Here is a 25,597-nt window from a genome sequence, read left to right as displayed (position 1 = left end):
TCAGGCAGTAAATGCCCATTGTAAGGTCAGTTTTCCGGTCCAAATCCCTAAGTTCAAACCCTTTGAGTCCAAAAAACTGATCTTAGCTGATCTTAGTTCCGCATCTAGCAAATGGCTGCAATATAACAAAGAGTGAAAAATTTAAGGGGGTCTGAATACTTTCCGTACCCACTGTATCTCACAAAACCTTTTTGTTTTTTTGCATAAACAAAACATTTTTAGATTTCTTTTTGCATTGTTGACATTATTGTAAAAATAAGCACAATCATCATTACTGCATTGTAGTGTATATGTACTGTAATGTTATATATATATATATATATATATATATGTGTGTGTGTGTGTGTGTGTTTTAAATTGTATTTTTATGCTGTTAAACTAAATTACATAAATTGTTCAATTACACAAATTATTTTTTAATAATATAGTAATAGGCAAAACATTTTTTTTTAAATAATTACAGTAGTGTAAATTAAGCACATTTCCCTTCAGATTTTCATGAAAATGTCACAATTACAAATAACTTTAATGGTTCTAATTTTCTTTATGCAAAAAAAAATTTTCTTTTGATTTTGGGGTGACGTTTTTGTGAGATTCACCCTAAAAGGCAAGTTCCACCATTCATCTTTAAAACACAACCTACTTGTTCAGTCATCAAGTTCATGTTACCTGATAAAACTATGGGTTGCGTAACCAGAAACTGCAACGTCAAGCATTTAAAAGACAATTTTGTTGACAGAGAAGATTTTCTTTAAACATTTATGAAACATCTCTATATTGAATGCGCTATAAGACTATTTTAACGATAAATGTTTTACAGCTATCATTAATTCATCTCGGTGTTTAATGTATGCCATCTTAGTGCAATATTTAACATGCTTACAGCATAAGTTTTGTGTGGCAAATGTTTAATCTCTTAAGATTTTTTTTCTTTAATCATGCTCATAATATCTCATAGGTACACTGTGTTCATTTCTGAACCCTCCCCAAAAATCTCCTTATTGTAAGATAATTAACAACATTTCCCTCCAATGCAAGACACGAAAACATGGAATAAAAATGATAAAGGAAAAAACTATTCCTCAGTCAATATTTATCAATATGTAACATGACGTTCAAAACATCCATACAAAAACGGCACACATCAATTTTGCTAAGTCGGACATTTGTTAGAAAACAAAAACCAATAGACTGCAGATTCCTCTGTGCGTAAATAAATGATATATATTCTCCTCAGCCAGACCGAACACGTTCGGGCATTCGATGGGTTAGTTAAATTACTGTGAATGGTTAGATCTGTTTAAGGCTTATGAGCTCTTTCTGTTCTGCACTCAACTAGTCTATGTAATCCAGCAGGGGGCGACATTCACTCGATTGGTTAAGGCAAAATGCAAGTTTCATGTGACTCTCCTCTTCCGCTGCTCTGTCTAGCAGAAAATAAAACTATGTTTCCTTTCAAGATACTTTGCATGAGTAGGAAGACTTAAGTTTGATGCGGATATTAAAGTCGGTGCCCCTAGACATCTTGCTAGATAAAGACCAAACTCTCCATTGGTTGCAAAGAATCAAAGTGAAAGAGAACAAATATTGTGCTGTAAAGACAACTATGTAAAAGCTCAAATTAGCACATTTCTCCCTAAAGGTTGGATGAAGAATCGCACCCAAGGAGAGATCAGTGCTTTATGCTGTGGATCAACATCAGGGATGCTCATGCATTTAATTTCTGTTGAGTGAGGCAAAGTCATGTTACTTTAACAACCAAAGACAATGTCCAAGCCACGTCGCAGCACCAGAATTGCCCCGTTGCTGATTTACGAACAGGAGTAGCCTTGTGTTTCTTTGAAGGATGAATTGTTTTGAATTAGCTCTGAAGATAACAAACCATTCCTAGATACACATCACATGTTTGGAATTATTACAGTTTTACATTTTTGGAAAGAATCTCTTATTCTCACCAAGGCTGCATTTATTTGATTAAAATGCATTAAACCCAGTAATACTGTAAAATATTACTAATACATTTTAAAATGTAATTTATTCCCGTAATGCACAGCTGAATGTTCAGCATCATTACTCCAGTCTTCAGTGTCACATGATCCTTCAGAAATCATTCTAATATGCTGATTTGCTGCTCAAGAAATTTCTCATTATTATTAATGTTGAATATAGGTTTTGCTGCTTCATATTTTTGTGGAAACCATGATACACTACTATACAAAAGGTTTGAATTAGAAAAAAATGATTAGATAAAAAAATGAATAAATGCTGTTCTTTTGAACTTCCTATTCATCAATCAAGAAACTTGGTCAAATGTAATCATGGTTTCCACAATAAAAATTAAGCAATTAAACTGTTTTCAACATTGATAATAATAAGAAATGTTTCCTGAACATCAAATCAGCATATCAGAATGATTTCTAACAGATCGTGTGACACTGAAGACTGGAGCAATGATGCTGAAAATCCATCATAAGAATAAATTATATTTTAAAATATATTAAAATAGAAACATTTCTTTTAAATTGTAATACATTTCAATATAACAGTTTTTACTATATTTTTGATCAAATAAATGCAGCCTTGGTGAGCAAAAGAGAAAATCAAAAAAGCATAACCATTCCAATCGTCTTGTTGTGTAACTGAACTGTTATTGTTTGCATGTGCTTTTTGTTGTAATGTCACTCATACTCATAGTTACAGCAACTGTGGATTGTAGTCAGAAACCATTAATGTCTTCCTCCCAGTTTAAGGTAACCAGACCCAGTTTCTATCAGCACTAACAGTCACAGCAGGAAAATTGGACTTTTACAGTTTTATCGCAACTCAGAAACAAACTAAAATTACCACCACTGGAGGGAAACCAACCAACCTTTTTACACACAAGTGTAAATGTTCATGCCTCATTTTCAGGCATGGTAACGTTATTTTAGTAAAATAACACAACCGAGCATTTTTTTTTTCTTTTTTGCTAATGAAGAAATAAAAAGCGTAGATGCTTCCTTATTTGAATTAAATGAGACAAAAAGAACAAGTGCTGCACTGCAGTATGTGGGGTTCTCATAAACGCAAAGAAAACCAATTAAAAAAAGGTTTGTTATGAAAAGTTGACATAATAAAAACAGTGATTCTAGATATTATTAATACTGTGTTTCACTAGATGGCAACTGTTTTTTTTTTTTAGTCTTATAAAAAGGACATCACTACGAAAAATGCATCAGGCTTTTTAAAATATGCAGCGCTCCAATATAAAGTGCTTCATTACATTGTTATTTCATTTTTTTACAGTTTCTTATTAAAATATTGTATTCCCTGGAGTGAAACCATAGTAAACATGTTACACATTGGTAAAAATAAACATTTTGGAATGTCTTTAAAAAGTCCCATGGGCTGATTTTGGTCAAGCAGAGCTTGTCCCGGGAGCCTACAGGAAAGAAACACGTTATTAGTCTTATTTACTCCCAAACAAACCAACAACCAGTCAACTGATCTGGATCTGGAGGAGTTAGTCCACTTCAATCAATTTCAAGCAGCAGAATGCCAAAAAATGGGTTAAAAACATAAAATGGCATCACAAAAAAGCAGGTGTGAGAAGCATGCATATCCATGCATATGGAGAGGCTGTTATGATGGATGTTAAAGGCTGTCTTGAAACCAGATTCTCAGCCCTAAAACACATCGACACTATTCATAGTAACAGAATTTCAGGAACATGGAAAGTATATGGGTAGTTGACAAATGTGCACTTTTAAAAATGACCATGAACTTCTAAAGCAATTGCATGTAGTTTTGTGTATTTTTGAGACTTTTGAGTCCCCTACAGCTGAGTGGAATTACAGTCGTATTTACAGTGGATAACTGAACATGTCCATTTGTTGTTGCCATAAAAAAAATCCACCCTTTCTGCAGAATTTCGTTTCCCCGCTTACCAAACATACATACTCCCATAGCAGACATTTTGAATGTTTGTGCTCATCAAATGAAAGTGGAGCCCTTCATAACATTACGGTTGAACCACTGATGTCACATGGATTATTTTAACGATGTCCTTACTACCTTTCTGGGCCTTGAACATGTCAATTGCGTTGCTGTCTATGCAGGATCAGAAAGCTCTTGGATTTCATCAAAAATATCTTAATTTGTGTTGCGAAGATGAACAAAGGACATATGGGTTTGGAATGACATGAGGGTGAGTAATTAATGACAACATTTTAATTTTGGGGGTGAACTATCCCTTTAGATAAAGCATGAATTGTCAATTATTGAGTGATCAGGGTCAGATGGTTTTCTTTCAAACTGACTAATCATCCTACAATACACTGACTAGTCAATTTGAGGAACGTCACACAGAAATGATTAACATTTCTTGTCAACAACCCATATACAGTCAGTCCTAATCTTATGCTACCAAACAAACTGTGTTCTTCCAGACCCACTTATAATGTTGAGGGTGAAACGGCACAATTTGCCATTGTTTATCCAGAAAGTAAGGAGTCTTGTGGTTATCAGCTAATTTGCTAATTGGGAGTTGTGGAAAATATGACCATCAGCGTGAGAGATAATGTCTTTCCTTTTCTCTACTTCTCTTGTTTTTCCAGCTTGGCAGTTTCAATTATCTTTCCTCCAAATAGCAACATGGTGATTTTAAGGCAACGGATATACAAGTACAGTTTATAGATGCCATATGAGTTCAAGACAGTCAATAAAAAAGAAGAGGCAAGAAAGGAATGAAAAAAGATTTTAAAAAATAATAATAATCCACAGATAGAAAAATAGAAGTTCATGCTCTGTTAGTGCGATGCATAGAAAGGATAGATGAAATGATAGATGGATGAAGGAGGTGAGGAAGCGTTAGTCAGCATGCAGCAGCAGCAGCCACCGGCGTGTTCTGGAGCAATGTGACCAGGAAGAAGAGGGTGGAGGTGGGCAGGCAGACAGACAGGAAGATGATCATGTCTTGTGTGAGGCAGAGCACCAGTGTGTGCTCCGACAGGGCCCAGTCCATCAGCACACACAGCAGCAGGTAGTACAGGTGGAACTCCTGCAAGGCCTGCCACTCCGCCTCTGCCACGCCCACGTCACCACTCACCATGGCCTTAACCTCCGTCAACTCTACCTCTTCCTTGGGACGGGCGCGCTTGCTGCGCCCCCGCTCCTCCACCGCCATTGACTTCCTGCTGTTCTCCACAAACTCCTGCAGGAGAGGAAAGTAATAAATCAAACTATAGTCCAGTACAGCAGCTTCCTAGAGGCTGTCGTCACACTAGGTTTGATTTCTCAGTCGGAGAATGTGTGTGTGTGTGTGTGTGTGTGTGTGTGTGTATATATATATATACACACAATATATATTATGGGTAATTTGTTATTGCAATTTTTACTGTAACTGTTTTTTAATCACTATAAATTAAAGACAATTAAAGACAGAACATACTATCAACGTGTATAAATTCACAAAGTTATGTGTAAATTAAATACATAAATATCCATTGAAAATAATTCATCTGGATAATCTGGATTCATTATCTGATGACAATTTGGGGGAATATGAAAAATATAAAAATATTATTAAAGTACAAAAGCAAATGCAATGGTCTTAAAATGTGTCTAAATATATTTAAAGCTTAATTTAAGAAAAAATTGGGTTAAATGTCTGTTTGATGCAAATTGCCTTGCAAGAAATGCTTACAGTAAGATATTTTATTTGGAAAATCTCTGAAATGTTGTTTTTTAGCCGTTTTTTATTTTATTTATTTTTTTAATAATTCTTTAAAAGCATTTACACTGGAAACAAAATATTGTGTAGAAAAAAATTCAATCGGAAATTGCACAAAAATAAAATTACAAATTAATTATAAAGAAATGGCAAGTAGCACATTGAATTAAATGTGTAATAAATTTTCAAAGTAGAAATAGTATTTTCTTGTAAAACACACACCAATATCTTTGTTTTATTATAATTGCGATTTATTACAAGTTTTTAGTGTAGTTTTTCCTGTTAACCAAATCAACACACACCAATATCTTTGTTTTATTATAATTGCGATTTATTACAAGTTTTTAGTGTAGTTTTTCCTGTTAACCAAATCATCATTTCCACTTTTTCCTTACAGAATGATGATTTTGCTAAATAAATATGTCATCATTAGCAGATCACTAACACAACTGATAGAAGATCGCTTTCATAACAATTGCAAATTCTATTCTACATTCCTTACACCAGAAGACCATCTTCAAGCAGAGTAGGCTACAGTTCCTCAGCGTGCAGCTGGTAAACAGCTTTCCCACCGAAAACGTGCTGAAATGGAGCCAGTAACTGCAGACTGAACAGATATTTTTACCCAAAGCAGCTCTAAGAAAGAACAAGCTGACATGTTCCAAAGTCTGTTGCTGTGCTACAACCTTTACTGCTAGCGACTTTGCATTTCTGAGGGCCGTGATTCTGTGCAGCACCTCAAGGCTCAAGCCTTCTCCTTTGATGTCTCAAAGCTGTTGGCTACACGATTTGGCTGACTATGTGAAAAGCAGAAAGCGCACAAGAATCCAGCCTTGTGAGTTTTTTCCCCTTGAAAAATCAACAAGCTTTTCAAAACAAAAGTTGAAAGTTGTCCAAAGAGAATATCTGGGACACCATCTGAATCTTAAAATATTAACGCATCCAGGCCAGCAGAGAGCCTGCATTCAAAAGACAAACGAAGCTACAACACAAAAACAGAAACGTGACTCAGATGGCAAGTGCGCTCTCAACACTGAGACTATTTATGGTGTTCTGATCCAACAGCAGACAGAAGGAGAGAATTGCACAGATAGGCTGCAACCTTCTCTTCAGCAGTGACTCACCATCAGGGCCTTGTCCATGTAGAACTCCCTCCCAGGTGTGCCGTTGTTGTATTTGGTGTCGATGGCAAAGCAGAGGAAGAGCACGTCCACCACGATCTCGAAGATGGACAGGAAGCAGTGTGCCACGAGGAACGCGAACAGACACACGATGATGAGCGGCAGGACCCACTCGGTGTAATCTCTCTGATAGTTCAGCGCTAACACGCCAGTGAACGCCGTGCACGACACGATCAGGATCTGCACGGGGATAAATATGCAAAAGCTCAATTACTGGGTATAAAACATACGAAAAAGCATGCAGAAAAGTCGAGCATAGCTGGTCTCCAGCATGGGATGCTGATGTGTTGTTTAGGCTTCTTAACTAGTTCATCCATCAAGGCTTCCTCCTTGGTAATCCAGCTTCATAAATAAGATGGTGAAGTAGCTTAACCGTTTAAATTGTGTTAACATAGGTATACTAGTCAAGGCACACCAACACAACCAGCATAAACCAGGTTAAACTACCATATGCTGGTCTAAATTTATTGTTTATTCTTGAGGCTTTTAGTGCATGTCTGTTAGCTTAAAGGACACAAAAATTGACAAATTAAACATGTAGTAATTGTGGTGAGAAAAATGATAAAATGTTGCAAAATATGAAAAAAAAAAAACATTTTCACAAAAGGTTTTTAAACTATCTTCAATAGAAAATCTAAAACTAAATCTGGACTCACTTCATAAAAAAATATTTTCATATGAGTCAACTGAATTAAAAAAGGAGTTCAAGAATAATTACAAACTTGCAATGAATAGAAAGCAATAAGTAATGGTTTTGCTGGATGGTAAAAAACTGAAATCTATTGACAAATAATAATAAAAAATAAAAATATAGGGAAAGGGAAAAAAAAAAAAAAAAAAAGACACACTACCATTAAAATTTTGGGGGTGAGATTTTTTTTAAAATAAATTAATACTTTTATTCAGAAATGATGAGATTAAATTGACCAAAATGTGACAAGAAAATGTTCTTATTATTAATATTGAAAAGAGTTTTTGCTGCTTCATATTTATGTGGAAACTATGATACAATACTATAAAAACTGTTTGGATAAGAGAAAATAAAGAGAAAAAATGAATAAATGCTGTTCTTTTGAACTTCCTACTCATCAATCAATAAGCTTGGAAAAACGTATCATGGTTTCCACAATAAAATTAGTGTTTCAACATTGAAAATAATAAGAAATGTTTCTTGAGCAGCAAATCCGCATATTAGAATGATTTCTGAAGGATCATGTGACACTGAAGCCTGCCGTAATGATGCTGAAAAATCAGCTTTGCATTACAGAAATAAATTACATTTTAAAATATATTAAAATAGAAAACGGTTATTTAAAATTGCAATAATATTTCACAGTATTACTGTTTTTACTGTATTTTAATCAAATAAATGCAGCCTTGCTATAGCAAAAACATAAAAATAAAATCTTTCTGACCCCAAAACAGTATATCTGAACAGTAGTGTATGTCAGCATGCAAAATAAAACTGCACTATTCAAATAACAGTTTAGCTGGCTGCCTTTATCTTTTTTTTTTTAAATACTTGACAACCACTATCAAAACTCATCTGTCCTTCACCTTGCCCAGAAAGAGAACAAAATCTCCAACGGTGTTGATGGTTGCCACCCTAAGAGCGTTTTCCACCAGGATCACGAAGGCATCGCGGGCCGAGGTGCAGAAACTGGTGCTGTTTATGGCCGTCGCCGCATATGCAAAAAAAAAAAATATAGGGAAAGGGAAAAAAAAAAAAAAAAAAAGACACACTACCATTAAAATTTTGGGGGTGAGATTTTTTTTAAAATAAATTAATACTTTTATTCAGAAATGATGAGATTAAATTGACCAAAATGTGACAAGAAAATGTTCTTATTATTAATATTGAAAAGAGTTTTTGCTGCTTCATATTTATGTGGAAACTATGATACAATACTATAAAAACTGTTTGGATAAGAGAAAATAAAGAGAAAAAATGAATAAATGCTGTTCTTTTGAACTTCCTACTCATCAATCAATAAGCTTGGAAAAACGTATCATGGTTTCCACAATAAAATTAGTGTTTCAACATTGAAAATAATAAGAAATGTTTCTTGAGCAGCAAATCCGCATATTAGAATGATTTCTGAAGGATCATGTGACACTGAAGCCTGCCGTAATGATGCTGAAAAATCAGCTTTGCATTACAGAAATAAATTACATTTTAAAATATATTAAAATAGAAAACGGTTATTTAAAATTGCAATAATATTTCACAGTATTACTGTTTTTACTGTATTTTAATCAAATAAATGCAGCCTTGCTATAGCAAAAACATAAAAATAAAATCTTTCTGACCCCAAAACAGTATATCTGAACAGTAGTGTATGTCAGCATGCAAAATAAAACTGCACTATTCAAATAACAGTTTAGCTGGCTGCCTTTATCTTTTTTTTTTTAAATACTTGACAACCACTATCAAAACTCATCTGTCCTTCACCTTGCCCAGAAAGAGAACAAAATCTCCAACGGTGTTGATGGTTGCCACCCTAAGAGCGTTTTCCACCAGGATCACGAAGGCATCGCGGGCCGAGGTGCAGAAACTGGTGCTGTTTATGGCCGTCGCCGCATATGCATTCTAGAAACAGATCGCAAGAATTAATACATCAAACAAAAAGAGCTACAATTTCTACTTCAATTTGCACAGTAGGAGTTATCCATCGACTAACCTACCTGATTCAAATAATTGAGGCACTTCTCCAGACACCACAGACAGCAGATACAGGCCTTCAGCATGCAGCGTGCACAAGCGTTTTCCTGGAACAGAATCAGAACGAGCGCAAACGTTTTCCACAGTGCATGTCTGATGCACATTTGTCAGCCTCTTGCTTAATGCTCCAAATCTGCCTCTATAAAGCTGGCACTGTTATCTATTAGAGTTCATTATATTCCCAAGATCCCCAGCCATATATCAAGTAAATGATACGTCACCTAAGTGGAACCCAAGAGGACAGTAATAAATAGCTTTCGGCATTAACTTCAAAAGATACCCACCCAACACACCAAGATAATACCAAAATAAGTATGTAGAAGAACATTTTCAGACAAGTAAAGTAATGATCACCTGACTGCTGATTCAAAAAGCAAAAGCCAATTCAATATATTTTTACACTTAGCTTTGAGCCATTGCATTATTCTTAAAAACTGCAAGTCAAAATTGAGCCTATTTATTTTAGTGATTTTATTGTGCATTATTTATTAGTAAACACAAAAGATTTTTATTTCTTGAAATAAAATAAACATCAACTAAAATAAAACAAAATAGAAAAAGAAAAAAGAAAAACCTATTTTATTTTAACCTGAAGTATTAAAATAACTAAAACTAAGAAATAAAAATCAATAAAAACTATAAAGGCATTCAAAAATCTGATAAAAATGACAAAAAACACAATGAAATTACTAACCGTGAAAACAGAAAACTAAAATAAAATCATTAAAAATATTGAAAATTCTCAACCATGAAAATGTTTAAATACAAAACCCATATTTAGCATATAATACTAGCATAACACTCCTAAAAAACGTCCTAATATTAGTTAATTGTGTATGCAATTGTCCCAAAAACACTACATAGGAACTTTCCTGTCCTAATGAAAACTGTATGCCATAAGCATAAATATGCATGACATCAGTTAAGATTTTTGCAACGAGAGAGATTTGCAATTTAGATCCAACAACCCAAGGACACGTAAAGCGAGCTGCCTCCCTACCTTTCCTTTGAGTTGGTTGTGGATGTACATGAGAATGAGGCGCGGGATCTTGACGAGGGTGATGATGAAGGAGCCCTTGGCCACAGTGCCCAGGTGATACCGCACCAGCCGCAGCACTGATGACAGGATGGGCGTCACCGGGAGTTTGGTTTTGTCCCTGCATGGATATGAAATAAATTACTGCAAAAAAATGCAGTCTTCTTTCAAGGTTGCAACTGTGAGCTATTTCAAGAACAACTTCATGAATACAGGATTAGTTGAAGACAAGTACAATTATAGGCTTATAGTTCAGCCAAAAATAAAAATTTGCTAAAAATGTAGTCACCCTCAGGCCATCCAAGATGTAGATGAGTTTGTTTCTTCATTGGAGCAAATTTGGATAAATTTAGCATTACATCATTTGTTCACCAATGGATCATCTGCAGTGAATGGGTGCCGTCAGAATGAGAGTCCAAACAGCTGATAAAAACATCACAATAATCCAGACGACTCCAGTCTTGTGAAGCGAAAGGTCCATCATTTTAGCCTGAAGGACACATATTTTAGCCGGAAGCAGCGTGTTTAAAATTAAGATGTCTTAATGATGGATTTATCACAAACATAGACAAGACAATAATTGATAAACTGAAGTTGTGTGGATTATTGTGATGTTTTTATCAGCTGTTTGGACTCTCAATCTGACGGCACCCATTCACTGCAGAGGATCCACTGATGATCAAGTGATGTAATGCTAAATTTCTCCAAATCTGTTCTAATTAAGAAACAAACTTAACCACATCTTGGATGGCCTGAGGGTGAGTATATTTTTAGCAAATTTTCATTTTGGGTAAATTATTTCTTTAAGCAAACTCAAGCAGACAGAAATGTTGAAAGTGCCACAACTTCATGAAAATCAACCAACAAGAGACTTAAAATCTGATCAAAGGAAATATTTTCAAAATATATTAACCACATCACCTTTAACAAGAAAAGTGGTATTTGAGGGCGTTTTCACTAAAAATACAGACCTTGTGAAATAGTAGGTTACCACAGCACCGGCTACGGTCATCTGCTGACAAGCCAGGATGAACTCACTGATCCAGATCAGTCCCACTGCGTGGTACCAGGTCATGTACTGCAGCGCTCCTGTGAGCCTGAACTCAACCAGGCCAGTATCCTCGTTCTTTTCCGGGTTCCCTGTGGACACGAGTGTACAAGCTGCAGCCTGAGATTACACATTTAAAATGAGAAAGAGATGGCCATGCAAAGTCACTTAATTTGTGCTGCAGTACGTAAATGTCCTTCGTTATCTGTACTAAATGACTTGAACAGAAGACTATTTTGAGGCTTGTACCCATTACGTCTGCGAAAAATGCAAAGCAAAGCAATTCCTAAAATTGTTAATATTTCCTTTTGCACATCTGTACTACAAAGTATGCATTCATAAGTTATTTAAGGGACAACCAAATATAATTACATGATGAGTGATAGCAGACTGCTTTTAAACAGAAATAACAAACTTATTATCTTGAATATGTTTCCTGAAGTGAAATCAGACATCAAAACATTATGATGTACAGTATTAGGATTGATAACTTTTTTAATATGTTTAAAACCTGGCAAAGAATGCATTGACAAAATAATAAAATTAAAAAAAACAAGAAAACAAAAAGAACAACATAAATCAGAACAAAATAAAAATGACATAAAACATATATTAAAAAAATGAAATAAAAGAAAACAGAACAAAATCAAATAAAAATAAACAAAAAATTCTTCAAATGACCAAACTGTTCCATGCATCCGACTATTGCACTATTGTGTATATTTTGCACTCAAAAAGCAGATCCATTATAGAACGTGCAATTAGATTTCAAGTTAGTTGTTTAAGGGATATTTCAAGCAAAAATAATGAGACGTCTGACATCATTTACCCATCATTAAGTCATGACTTTCTTTCTTCAATAAAAACAAAATGAAGAAGTTAAACTCCATGCATCCGACTATTGCACTATTGTGTATATTTTGCACTCAAAAAGCAGATCCATTATAGAACGTGCAATTAGATTTCAAGTTAGTTGTTTAAGGGATATTTCAAGCAAAAATAATGAGACGTCTGACATCATTAAGTCATGACTTTCTTTCTTCAATAAAAATGAATGCTGTTTTTTCTCCATACATTGAAAGCAGACTTTGATAAACAATTCTGTAACAAACACAGTTTGGAAAAACAGGGGGACGCAGCCTAACTGATGAAAGAAGTTTCTTTTTTCTTTTTTTTTAAACCCACAGGAAGCTTCATCTCACCAGTGGTGCCGAGGAAGAGGAGGACCATGATCCAGTAGACCCAAAACAGAGAAAGAGCGAGGAACGTGCAGAAGGGCTGCAGAGCCAACAGCGGCAGGTGGATAAACACTTTTCCCGCCACGTGGAACAGGGCGATGGTCAGAGCCACCCTCTTCCTCATAAACAACATCAGAAGCAACAAAATTCCCTGCAGGAGCAGAAAGGTGGAAATTGGCAGCATGACACAGCAAAAACACCAGCCGGGATCTCTTTCATATTTCACTTTCCATTTCTCTGAGGGCTTACAGTGAACACGGTCGCTGAAACGGCGTAGATGAGCAGTCCTTGAGCGTGGTCTTTGGTGGTCTTCATGCCACCGTTGGGTTCTTCTGTTTCCCTCAGATCTTTAGTCATGGTCTCATTCATTGTCATTCTATAGTCTATGTACAACCACCACAGAACGCTGGTACCTCCTGAGAAAAGCCAAGAACAGATGTCATATTCACATTCAACACTGCAAAAACAGGTGTAAGCTTAGAATAAAACCCACACTTTTAATGATGATTCAACTTTGTGTGGGACTGCATTACTGTGCATCCCTTTGGAACAGACACATAATTCTGGCTGATAGTCAATATGATTATATGAACAGTTATATTATACGGATTAGTCTGTTTTTCAAGCAAAAATACTATTTACAACAAACAGAATCTCTTTCCTGAAGTAAAATCAGACATCAAATCATTATAATATACGGTATTAAGATAGATAACTGTTTAGTACTTTTGAAACCTGGCAAAAAATATACAGTTTGAGAAAAATAAAATGAAATAAAATGCATGATATAAAATCAAACAAAATAAAATAGAGCAAAATAAATTATTTTAAAAAACAAACAAAAAATAAAAAATAAAACAACATTATTAAATAGAAAATAAAATAGAAAATATAATAATAATAATAATAATAATAATAATTAAAAAAAAACTAGTAAATCAATAAAAATAGACCAAAGCAAAATAAATTAAGTAATATTTAAAAAAATTAATAAATAAATAAAACAACATTATTAAATGAAACAAAATACAATTACTTAGAATAAAAATAGAAAATAAAATAAAATAGAAAATAAACTAATAATAATAATAATAATAAACAAGAAAATAGAACAAAGCAAAATAGAAAAATAAAATGAAATCAAACAAAATAAAAGAGCAAAATAAATGTTTAAATATTATTTAAAAAAAATTTAATAAACAACATAAAATAAAATAAAAAAGTGGCCAAACTGTTCTAATCTGAATGTGCTATTCTACACTCAAGATTAGGATGTGCAAATGAAGAAAGAAAGGATGTCATTCTCAGCTTGGGAGGTGAGAAAAGAGCAGAGAAAGCAGACTTGCCCAGGGAACCCAGAACCACCAGTGCAGTGAGGATCCAAACCAGGACAGCAGAGATGTAACGAATGATCACCATGAGGATCATGGACAAAACTGCAGCATGCACAAAACAGGATCAGCAGTTAGAGGAAGACTCCAGACTAAACTACAATTAGTAGTTAAGCATAATCTAAATGCATTGGAATATGAAACTTAAAAGTGTTGTAAATGCTGTTTCATGTCATCTTAAAGAGAGGACAAAATACTTCAGCCTTCTTCTGGTATCTCATAATACTGTAATAATTACAATGGTGCACCTTAGATTTAGATAGTTGTTTGTTAATGCTTAATAGTGTAGAACTTAATTAGCCTTGATTTGATGTGGATATTATGAACCGTAATTATCCATTTCAACTAATTTTACAGATAAACACATAATCAGAAAATGGAATCAAATGAGCCTCAGCAGCAGCAGCAGCAGCCAGAGAAAGTAAACGTTTACCTAACGCCATCAGACACAGCCCAACAATGATCTCTTTGCTGGCCGCCACCCCGGCAATCAGTCTGTTTAACATGCTGTTATCACTGACAAACGTGACCACCGCTTCAGCAAACTTAGCATAGCAGGAAATATCCACCGGCGTGCAGCGGCTAAACACTGGAAGAGCTTTGCTGCAGAGATAGAAAAGGCCAGAGGATAGAGGACAGATCAAGAGAGAAAAGAGCTGTGCTTTACAGGGAGAGTTTGTTTGTCAAGAGTTTGTTTCATACCTCTCTGGGACTGGAAGTTTGGGACACTTTTCGAAGCGCTCTGGAAGGCTTGGGTACTTATGACCAGGTAACTCATATGAACAAAGCTCAGACCCTAAAAGAGAAGAAAAAGATGCAATATAATCAACATCACCCCTATAATGCTAGGTCATGCTAAGGTGGTCAAGACGGTCTATAAGTTTAAGATGAAACAAGCTCTGGCTAGACTAGCTTAAATCACAGTATCCCACCAGCTCTAACTAGGTTGACACCTGTAAGGGCTCAGTCGCAGGGCAGTATTTATAGTTTAAAGATAGAAATATGATGAGCTAAAGTACCTTTTTAAAGTACTAACTTCACTGGATTATTGAAAAATAGACATTGCTTCATGATGATATGATATATGAATGTCAGGAGCAGGAGGCAGTGCCATTTCAAAATATTAGATGAGAAAACAATTTGTAGTACAAAAATAAAACAACGCCAATATTACAAAATATAACATTAAAAAGTGTAAAAATCAGTAATTTTTCTAAAGAAACGCTGTCCAACAGCAACACCAGTAAAGTTACAGTGGGAGCCCATGTCTCTCTCGCCTCCCCTGAGCCCATTGAGTTTTAACAGACCCTCTAAAGTGTGTGGTGAGTTTGCTGGGGGGTAATTGAGAATGAATGGGGGAAAGTCACGTGAGAGCAGGCAATGCCTCCATTGCGATATGATTGGATATGACTGGTTAAGTTCGGCTGTGATTTTAAACTAAATTTCTGTCTTTGACCAATATTTACCAAGCTTTGATGACTGATGATCCAAAAAAAATCATAAATAGTTAAAAGTTAACTATTAAAAATAATAGCTGAACATAAGTTCACAAATAAAATATATTGTTTAAACTGTTACTGCCTTGATTTATTATTTTGGAATAAATGTAAAATGCTTAAAAACACTAACTTGATGAGATTCATGCTTGGCTTTAATAATTAGAATATTGATTACATTGTTAAAGTAAAAATCTAAATCTAAAATCATCTATAATACAACTTTTTTCTTCTTTTTCTGATAGTGTACGTAATGTTTATTTAACCAAGAAAATGTGACTGGGACATACATTTATATTTGATTTATGAAAAAATTTTAAATCTTTGAGGACTTTGCCTCCTCATTTCATAACACCACCACACACTGCTGATGTATAAGTTAATGCAATGTTATTTTTGCATTATTTATACACTATAAAAGTATTACTTAATATTTTGAATAAGCTTTTGTTTGTATATATTCAGTTTTCCTTTTAATTCTAGTTTAAGTTTTAGCATTTTTGTTACATTCTTTGACATTTTTGTCTTTTTTTCTCTTTATCTTTAATTTATTTAAATGAAAATTAAAAATGCTGACTTGGCAATTAACTGAAATAAGTTGAATAAGTTTCCATCTAATACTTGTTTTATTTCAGCTTTATTTCAATTATCCAAAAAACTTTTTTAGTTAACAATAACAACACCGATTCAATGGCTAATTCACAAAAATATGACAACAGAAATTGTTTACATTTCATTGACAATGTTTTCAACAGAATTTGGGGAAAAAAGTGTGACTTTCATTAATGTGATCCTAATCTTCTTTACATGGGCAAACATCACCCTATCATTAATTGGCCAGGCCAATATATCGGTATATATCGGTTTCAGCAGGGATGTGAAATGAGACAAATTAAATCACCGTCAACTCACTAAGCATTTAATATGAATGTGAACTCCATTATGAACTTTCCTTATGTACAGAAAACACAGTGAAACTCCAGCCAAACAATGATGTCATTCATACTCTCCCTTGGTGCCAGATGGGACGTGTCAAACACTATAGACCGCAAGACTGGACTGTAAACAACAGAGACCCTACAGCAAGATGGGTCAGTGGAATCTTTGTTTAGTTAGTTCAACCCTGACCGGGTCTTACCGGCTGTGCCTGACAGGAACATATGTGTGTATATATGTGTGTGTGGTGCTCTTGTTGGAGCCCCTGAGTAAAGAAACACTGAAAAGACACACACTGGGGGTCACGACCATATATATGACGCCTTTGATTTGGCAATTAACTGAAATAAGTTGAATAAGTTTCCATCTAATACTTGTTTTATTTCAGCTTTATTTCAATTATCCAAAAAACTAATTTTAATCATTTATTTTTAGTTAACAATAACAACACCGATTCAATGGCTAATTCACAAAAATATGACAACAGAAATTGTTTACATTTCATTGACAATGTTTTCAACAGAATTTGGGGAAAAAAGTGTGACTTTCATTAATGTGATCCTAATCTTCACTTATATGTGTGTGTGGTGCTCTTGTTGGAGCCCCTGAGTAAAGAAACACTGAAAAGACACACACTGGGGGTCACGACCATATATATGATAAACGCCTTTGTTTCTTCCATGGGTAGATGTCCAGTCCTGCCATTATATCTGTGACGATGACGTTACATGCCCACAATAGCTAGCTGGCTGACCGACTCACCATTCATCATGGCAAACCTCTTGAGGTCGTAGTAAGTCGCCAGTTCCTCGGTGGGACATTGTGATACGCAGAGCGCCATGGACTTTATTTTCCTCTGAATGATGTCTATGTTGCACGGATCCAGGAAAAAGACGAATCTGTGAATAAAACAACAATAAAGTCTAATTTTTCAAGACAGGAAGAGTATCCAACTCAAATCTGATGACAAACGAAATACCAAAGCAGGTTGCTTATTTCATGAAGTCTGATCTGATACCACTGTGGGACTTAAAACACGGCATTGTGCGATAAAGATCGACTCTGAACAGCAGATATTTTTTGTCACAGGACCGTTCAGCCCTGTGTTTTGGCAGAGGGGAACTGAGAGCTTGTTGATGAGCCAAGCCTCCTCTGCGGCCGTGGCTTTACTTCAGCGTTTCATGCGGTGTGAAGTGGGCACGGCGCCCACACGGGGACGAGGGACCCATTGTCTTGTGTGTTCAGCACAAAAACAGACTGTCAGTAGCAGGGGACACACGCGCTTGAGGAAAGAGCACTTCAGCATTAGCACAGAGCTTGTCAAAACAGCCTGGCCAAAGAAGAGGTTTACTGTAAGAACGTAGCCCAGATCTGACCTGAGGCTAGTCTAATGTGAAAGCATTGGAAGAAATAGCATTAAAAAATTGCAAACTACAAATCCAGGCATCTAGAACAGCTTAATTTTTTTTTACATTTGAGACAAAATTAGTATTTGAGGTGAAAATAAAACTGGAAATTTAAAGGGACATATCATGAAAAACAGAATGCAATGTTATTTTTGCATTATTTATACACTATAAAAGTATTACTTAATATTTTGGATAAGCTTTTGTTTGTATATATTCAGTTTTCCTTTTAATTCTAGTTTAAGTTTTAGCATTTTTGTTACATTCTTTGACATTTTTGTCTTTTTTTCTCTTTATCTTTAATTTATTTAAATGAAAATTAAAAATGCTGACTTGGCAATTAACTGAAATAAGTTGAATAAGTTTCCATCTAATACTTGTTTTATTTCAGCTTTATTTCAATTATCCAAAAAACTAATTTTAATCATTTATTTTTAGTTAACAATAACAACACCGATTCAATGGCTAATTCACAAAAATATGACAACAGAAATTGTTTACATTTCATTGACAATGTTTTCAACAGAATTTGGGGAAAAAAGTGTGACTTTCATTAATGTGATCCTAATCTTCACTTATATGTGTGTGTGGTGCTCTTGTTGGAGCCCCTGAGTAAAGAAACACTGAAAAGACACACACTGGGGGTCACGACCATATATATGATAAACGCCTTTGTTTCTTCCATGGGTAGATGTCCAGTCCTGCCATTATATCTGTGACGATGACGTTACATGCCCACAATAGCTAGCTGGCTGACCGACTCACCATTCATCATGGCAAACCTCTTGAGGTCGTAGTAAGTCGCCAGTTCCTCGGTGGGACATTGTGATACGCAGAGCGCCATGGACTTTATTTTCCTCTGAATGATGTCTATGTTGCACGGATCCAGGAAAAAGACGAATCTGTGAATAAAACAACAATAAAGTCTAATTTTTCAAGACAGGAAGAGTATCCAACTCAAATCTAATGACAAAAGACATACCAAAGCAGGTTGCTTATTTCATGAAGTCTGATCTGATACCACTGTGGGACTTAAAACACGGCATTGTGCGATAAAGATCGACTCTGAACAGCAGATATTTTTTGTCACAGGACCGTTCAGCCCTGTGTTTTGGCAGAGGGGAACTGAGAGCTTGTTGATGAGCCAAGCCTCCTCTGCGGCCGTGGCTTTACTTCAGCGTTTCATGCGGTGTGAAGTGGGCACGGCGCCCACACGGGGACGAGGGACCCATTGTCTTGTGTGTTCAGCACAAAAACAGACTGTCAGTAGCAGGGGACACACGCGCTTGAGGAAAGAGCACTTCAGCATTAGCACAGAGCTTGTCAAAACAGCCTGGCCAAAGAAGAGGTTTACTGTAAGAACGTAGCCCAGATCTGACCTGAGGCTAGTCTAATGTGAAAGCATTGGAAGAAATAGCATTAAAAAATTGCAAACTACAAATCCAGGCATCTAGAACAGCTTAATTTTTTTTTACATTTGAGACAAAATTAGTATTTGAGGTGAAAATAAAACTGGAAATTTAAAGGGACATATCATGAAAAACAGGATTTTCTTGTTTAAGAACAAAGGCTTAATTTACTACATAGACATACACTGTTGTTCAAAAGTTTGGGGTCAGTAAGGTTTTTTAATGCTTTTGAAAGAAGTCTCTTATGCTTACCAAAACTGCCATTATTTTATTAAAATACAGTAAAAACAGAAATGTTGTGAAATATTATTACAAATTTAAATAACTGTTTTGTATTTTAATATATTTTAATATTTTAAAATGTATTCCTATGTTTGAAAAGCTGATTTTCAGCATCATTACTCCAGTCTTCAGTGTCACATGATCTTTCAGAAATCATCTAATATGCTGATTTCATGATCAAGAAACATTTCTTATTATTGTCAAAATTGAAAACTGTTCAAAATAACAGCATACATTTGGAACAGAAATCTTTTGTTACACTGTAAATGTATTCTATTTAAATATTGTTTGGTGAATAAACATGTTAATTTCTTCCAAAATATAAATAAACAAATAAGTAAATAAATACATAAATAAATCTTACTGACCCCAAACCTTGACCTAGCCTGATGAACAACAGTTTGAAAATCACTGGCATCTGGAGGTTAATGCACCGAATGTTCGGCAACGAAAATTATTCTGCCGAAAATAGCAAAAAAAAATTAGTCCTGCCATTATATCTGTGACGATGACGTTACATGCCCACAATAGCTAGCTGGCTGACCGACTCACCATTCATCATGGCAAACCTCTTGAGGTCGTAGTAAGTCGCCAGTTCCTCGGTGGGACATTGTGATACGCAGAGCGCCATGGACTTTATTTTCCTCTGAATGATGTCTATGTTGCACGGATCCAGGAAAAAGACGAATCTGTGAATAAAACAACAATAAAGTCTAATTTTTCAAGACAGGAAGAGTATCCAACTCAAATCTGATGACAAACGAAATACCAAAGCAGGTTGCTTATTTCATGAAGTCTGATCTGATACCACTGTGGGACTTAAAACACGGCATTGTGCGATAAAGATCGACTCTGAACAGCAGATATTTTTTGTCACAGGACCGTTCAGCCCTGTGTTTTGGCAGAGGGGAACTGAGAGCTTGTTGATGAGCCAAGCCTCCTCTGCGGCCGTGGCTTTACTTCAGCGTTTCATGCGGTGTGAAGTGGGCACGGCGCCCACACGGGGACGAGGGACCCATTGTCTTGTGTGTTCAGCACAAAAACAGACTGTCAGTAGCAGGGGACACACGCGCTTGAGGAAAGAGCACTTCAGCATTAGCACAGAGCTTGTCAAAACAGCCTGGCCAAAGAAGAGGTTTACTGTAAGAACGTAGCCCAGATCTGACCTGAGGCTAGTCTAATGTGAAAGCATTGGAAGAAATAGCATTAAAAAATTGCAAACTACAAATCCAGGCATCTAGAACAGCTTAATTTTTTTTTAAATTTGAGACAAAATTAGTATTTGAGGTGAAAATAAAACTGGAAATTTAAAGGGACATATCATGAAAAACAGGATTTTCTTGTTTAAGAACAAAGGCTTAATTTACTACATAGACATACACTGTTGTTCAAAAGTTTGGGGTCAGTAAGGTTTTTTAATGCTTTTGAAAGAAGTCTCTTATGCTTACCAAAACTGCCATTATTTTATTAAAATACAGTAAAAACAGAAATGTTGTGAAATATTATTACAAATTTAAATAACTGTTTTGTATTTTAATATATTTTAATATTTTAAAATGTATTCCTATGTTTGAAAAGCTGATTTTCAGCATCATTACTCCAGTCTTCAGTGTCACATGATCTTTCAGAAATCATCTAATATGCTGATTTCATGATCAAGAAACATTTCTTATTATTGTCAAAATTGAAAACTGTTCAAAATAACAGCATACATTTGGAACAGAAATCTTTTGTTACACTGTAAATGTATTCTATTTAAATATTGTTTGGTGAATAAACATGTTAATTTCTTCCAAAATATAAATAAACAAATAAGTAAATAAATACATAAATAAATCTTACTGACCCCAAACCTTGACCTAGCCTGATGAACAACAGTTTGAAAATCACTGGCATCTGGAGGTTAATGCACCGAATGTTCGGCAACGAAAATTATTCTGCCGAAAATAGCAAAAAAAAATTAAAAAAAAATATTTCGATGTTCGGCCAAATAAGCAAAAAGTAGGGATAAACCGAATGTTCGGCAACCGAATAAGCGAAAAGATAATACCGAACAATGACGTGACGTGATCAAATAGAGGCGTGCACTAATGCAGCAAACATGTCGGCATTTAAAAGTCTCAGAGAAAGACGCAAAAATCAATACAAGCACCAACAGCGAGAGACTGTTTAGTTCTGCATCTCATGTCTCCGATGAGAAGAGGAAGGGGTGGTTGTTACTGGTTACTGTATGATTATAGAAATCATGAAATGGTCTCAGACGATTAGTAAATCAACTGCAGAACGTTATGTTTTCTAATACATGCACAAATTGCATGTATTCAAACAGCCAGGGTTCAAAGTCCAAGGAGCAAGGAAAATCTGCACTGAAACAGTGTTACTTGTCAGTTGCTCAGTAAATTTTTGTATTAATTTTTTTAAAGGCATGTGACAATGTGATATGTGCGACAAACATCCTCCCAAATTTGTCATGAGTATCATTTATAAATCTGCTGTTGTCAACAAAAAGAAGCACTGAGGTCTTCCTGTGGGTTTCCGCCAAAATAAAAGCTGAGAAAAAGCAACAACTCCATCAACATTCATAAATGTAAGTATTATAATTTTACTGTTGTGCTGTAAAATAAAATAAAAAAGTAAGACAATAATAATGATAATAATTACCCTACATCAGCTCTAATAATACATTTATTATAACATTCACACATAGTGTTTAAATTAGGATCTGTAGGCTAATATATTCTGTTTTAAAAGAAGTCTCTTCTGCTCAGCAAGGCTGCGTTTATTTGTACAGTAAAAAATATTTGTATATTTGTTATATATTTTTTATATCAGATTTATAAATGATTCTCATTACGAATTTGGGAAGATGTTTGTCACACGCATCACATTGTCACATGCCTTTTAAAAAAATTTCACAAAAATGTTACTGAGCAACTGACAAGTAACACAGCTTCAGTGTAGATTTTCCTCGCGCTTTGGACTTTGAACCCTGGTGCAGCTAGCTCGTGCAGCACTGTCAGAATACATGCAATTTGTGCGTGCATTAGAAAATATAACATACTGCAGTTTATTTACTAATCGTTTGAGGCCATTTTGCGATTTCAATCGTCATACAGTAGCCTAACCACCAGCATCAGCCACCTCTTCTTCTCATCGGAGACATATGATGCAGCACTAAACAGTCTCTTGCTGTCGGTACTTCATGCTTGTAATGATTTCTGCGTCTTTCTCTGATAGTTTTAAATACTTTCACACTGCCGACATGTTTGCTGCATTAGTGCGTGCCTCTATTTGATCACGTCACATCATTGTTCGGTACATATTATTCGGCCTTTTTGCTTTTTCGGCCGAATAATTTCGGTTGCCGTACATTCGGTGCATCCCTATTAATTTTAAGTTAAATTGTGCTTTGTTGGTATAATGTCTGCTAGAATGTTAACACATGTTCAGTGTTAAGTAAATACTTTTAAATTGTTGTTTTGTAATTGATTCTTTATTTGAAAAGCAAGACAAAACAGTAAAAAGCACATTTTGGCTATTTAATTTATGCAATGGTGAAAAAAATGGAAAAATACATGGGGGAAAAAATGCGAAAACCGTGTTCGGTATTCGGCCCAGTGTTTAATTTTGTTCAGCTTTGGAATTCGGCCAAGAATTTTAATTTCAGTGCATCCCTAGTGAAAATACAAAATAAATTGTACTGAACAATGACATTTTTGGTGACGTGATTTGAATGACCAAAAAAACACCACCACCAGTCCTAAGTTCAGTTAAAATGACTAATATGCATATATGGTTACCAAGTTTTAATTATAATTACTACAGTTAAATCATTAAATAAAAAAGAACCCTTGCAAGGGAGGCTAGCCTCCCTTCTAGTATATCAACCAATCTCGGCAGGGATCCCAGACCAATACAATTAGTGTGCCTCCTCTATTTTAATACCCACGAGCCGCCACTGCTTGTAAACACAGTTGCTTATGGTTTAGGTGAAGGTAAACAAGTGAGAAAGAAAATAGATGTGTAACAGTATATTGGTTCAGAGCAGTTTAATGATCCGGAGGCTTTCTGTGTTATGAATGTTGATCAAACAACAAAACACTTTTGTAGCTTTAACAGATTTATTCGATTTAATTTATACAGTGAAGACTATGCAGTGTTATTTTACATTTAATTATTAAATTTCTGTACCTGAATACTATTAGACTTACCTGAAAACCTGTTTATTTCATTTGTATTCTTTGTTCTATTATATTCTATGTTTGTCATTTGTTTATTTTCTATGCTAATTTACAATATAAAAATATTGATTATATTTTTTTCCAAATAGAACTATTCAAGTCATCTGGTGATTTTTTTTTTCGTATCGTAATATATATCGCAGAAAAATAAAATATCACAATGTGAGTTTTTTCCAATATCGTGCAGCCTTAGTTGAGTCCCTTTTAAATTTCAAGTACAAATAAATTCACCAGCTTTTTTTTTTTGTTTAGTTTTGCACACTGGACCTGTGTTGGAGCTCTTAATTTTGAACACTGAAAGTGCATCAGATTGATGAATTTAATATATATATATAAAGCTTGTAAAATATATTCATACTGACAACAGGGGAAATGGGAAATGAGCACTGAACCTAATCGAACCCAAAGCTTGCTGCACAAAAACTGCTGACAACCTTTATAGTATTCAATAAACACAATGATTACACATGAGAGGCAAAGATGGACCATAACCCCATTAAAAAGAGATGGATAAAGTGAGGGATCGTGGGCAGTGGGAGCGTGCTGCTGGATCATGGTATTAGCAGCTGAGAAAGTAAAACTAAGCTAAGTGCATTAACCAGATGAACTTTGCTCGGCTAACAACATTAGCTTGCTAACTCAGTCTGGCTCTTAACACACACACACACACACACACACAGTTACACCTCCAACATGTACTTTATCAAGTACAGCAGTAAGGTTGCTAGTAAAGTTGTTCAATGTCAGGTTTTTCTGAGTCAACTCCCACTACAGGAGTCGATGGAATTGACTTTACTTTACATCAAAACAGGGTCAGGAACAGAATACAAAACTGCAGTCATTATTACACACTAAATTTATTCTTAAATATTCCTAAATTTGCTTTAGCAGCCATTACCAGAGTACCATAGTAAAACCAATCCAAAGTAAATACTAGACCTCAGTCCAGACCAAAAACAGGATCACTATTACTCTCCTCCACGACTGAATGACCCACAGGCCTGTGCTAATCTAGTCGATAAAGTCTAACATCAACAAAGCAGGCTAAGGCCAAATGTCAAATCTTCCTAACAAAGCACATAATTACTACTAGGGGTGGGCGACATGGCAAAAATATCATATCACGATTTTTTCCAGAAATATCACGATTCACGATTCTTTGTCATGTTGGTTTTACTATTTTGCCAGTAGTCTGAGCAGAACAGCCAAATTAATTTCCCTATATTACAAACAAAGCCTTACAAGGTAACAAAATATAAAATAAAAAAGAATGGCAGACATTTAGGCCAAAGTGGGCAAATATAAAAATCTTTGTCATTATTTTATCTTTATTAAAAAATAAGAACAAAGATACACGGTACAAATACACATAATATACAAATAAAACAAACGGTTTTCAGGTTCAGGTAGGTGTATTTAGCAGTAGCATTCAATAAATTGAATTAACAAATATAAAAATAAAACACTATATACATAAATTCATTGATTCTTATTAAAGCAA

General features: G+C 35.0%; 1 protein-coding gene across 4 annotated transcripts in view; it reads right to left on the bottom strand.

Moving 5' to 3' along the window:
* Positions 1–4,172: 4,172 nt before the first annotated feature.
* LOC107746544 (choline transporter-like protein 1) overlaps positions 4,173–25,597 on the bottom strand; it is a 33,660-nt gene continuing 12,235 nt past the window's right edge. For 3 of the 4 annotated variants that reach the window (XM_016560793.1, XM_016560794.1, XM_016560795.1), the window contains 12 exons: positions 20,408–20,544; positions 15,029–15,122; positions 14,760–14,929; positions 14,282–14,371; positions 13,185–13,351; positions 12,900–13,086; positions 11,621–11,789; positions 10,614–10,770; positions 9,577–9,660; positions 9,344–9,481; positions 6,835–7,071; positions 4,173–5,191 (listed from right to left, as the gene is read on the bottom strand). In XM_016560793.1, coding sequence (XP_016416279.1) covers positions 4,853–5,191; positions 6,835–7,071; positions 9,344–9,481; positions 9,577–9,660; positions 10,614–10,770; positions 11,621–11,789; positions 12,900–13,086; positions 13,185–13,351; positions 14,282–14,371; positions 14,760–14,929; positions 15,029–15,122; positions 20,408–20,544 — 1,969 coding nt within the window. In that variant the 3' untranslated portion in view covers positions 4,173–4,852. Of the gene's footprint in view, positions 5,192–6,834; positions 7,072–9,343; positions 9,482–9,576; positions 9,661–10,613; positions 10,771–11,620; positions 11,790–12,899; positions 13,087–13,184; positions 13,352–14,281; positions 14,372–14,759; positions 14,930–15,028; positions 15,123–17,520; positions 18,026–20,407; positions 20,545–25,597 lie in introns of those variants that run through there. The other variant, XM_016560796.1, reaches the window with a different exon arrangement.

The sequence above is a fragment of the Sinocyclocheilus rhinocerous genome, unplaced genomic scaffold, assembly GCF_001515625.1.
Source record: "Sinocyclocheilus rhinocerous isolate Xijiao unplaced genomic scaffold, SAMN03320098_v1.1 scaffold679, whole genome shotgun sequence".
Lineage (NCBI taxonomy): Eukaryota > Metazoa > Chordata > Actinopteri > Cypriniformes > Cyprinidae > Sinocyclocheilus > Sinocyclocheilus rhinocerous.
The sequence above is the reverse complement of the archived record's forward strand: the minus strand, read 5'-3'. Positions and strand labels throughout refer to the sequence as shown.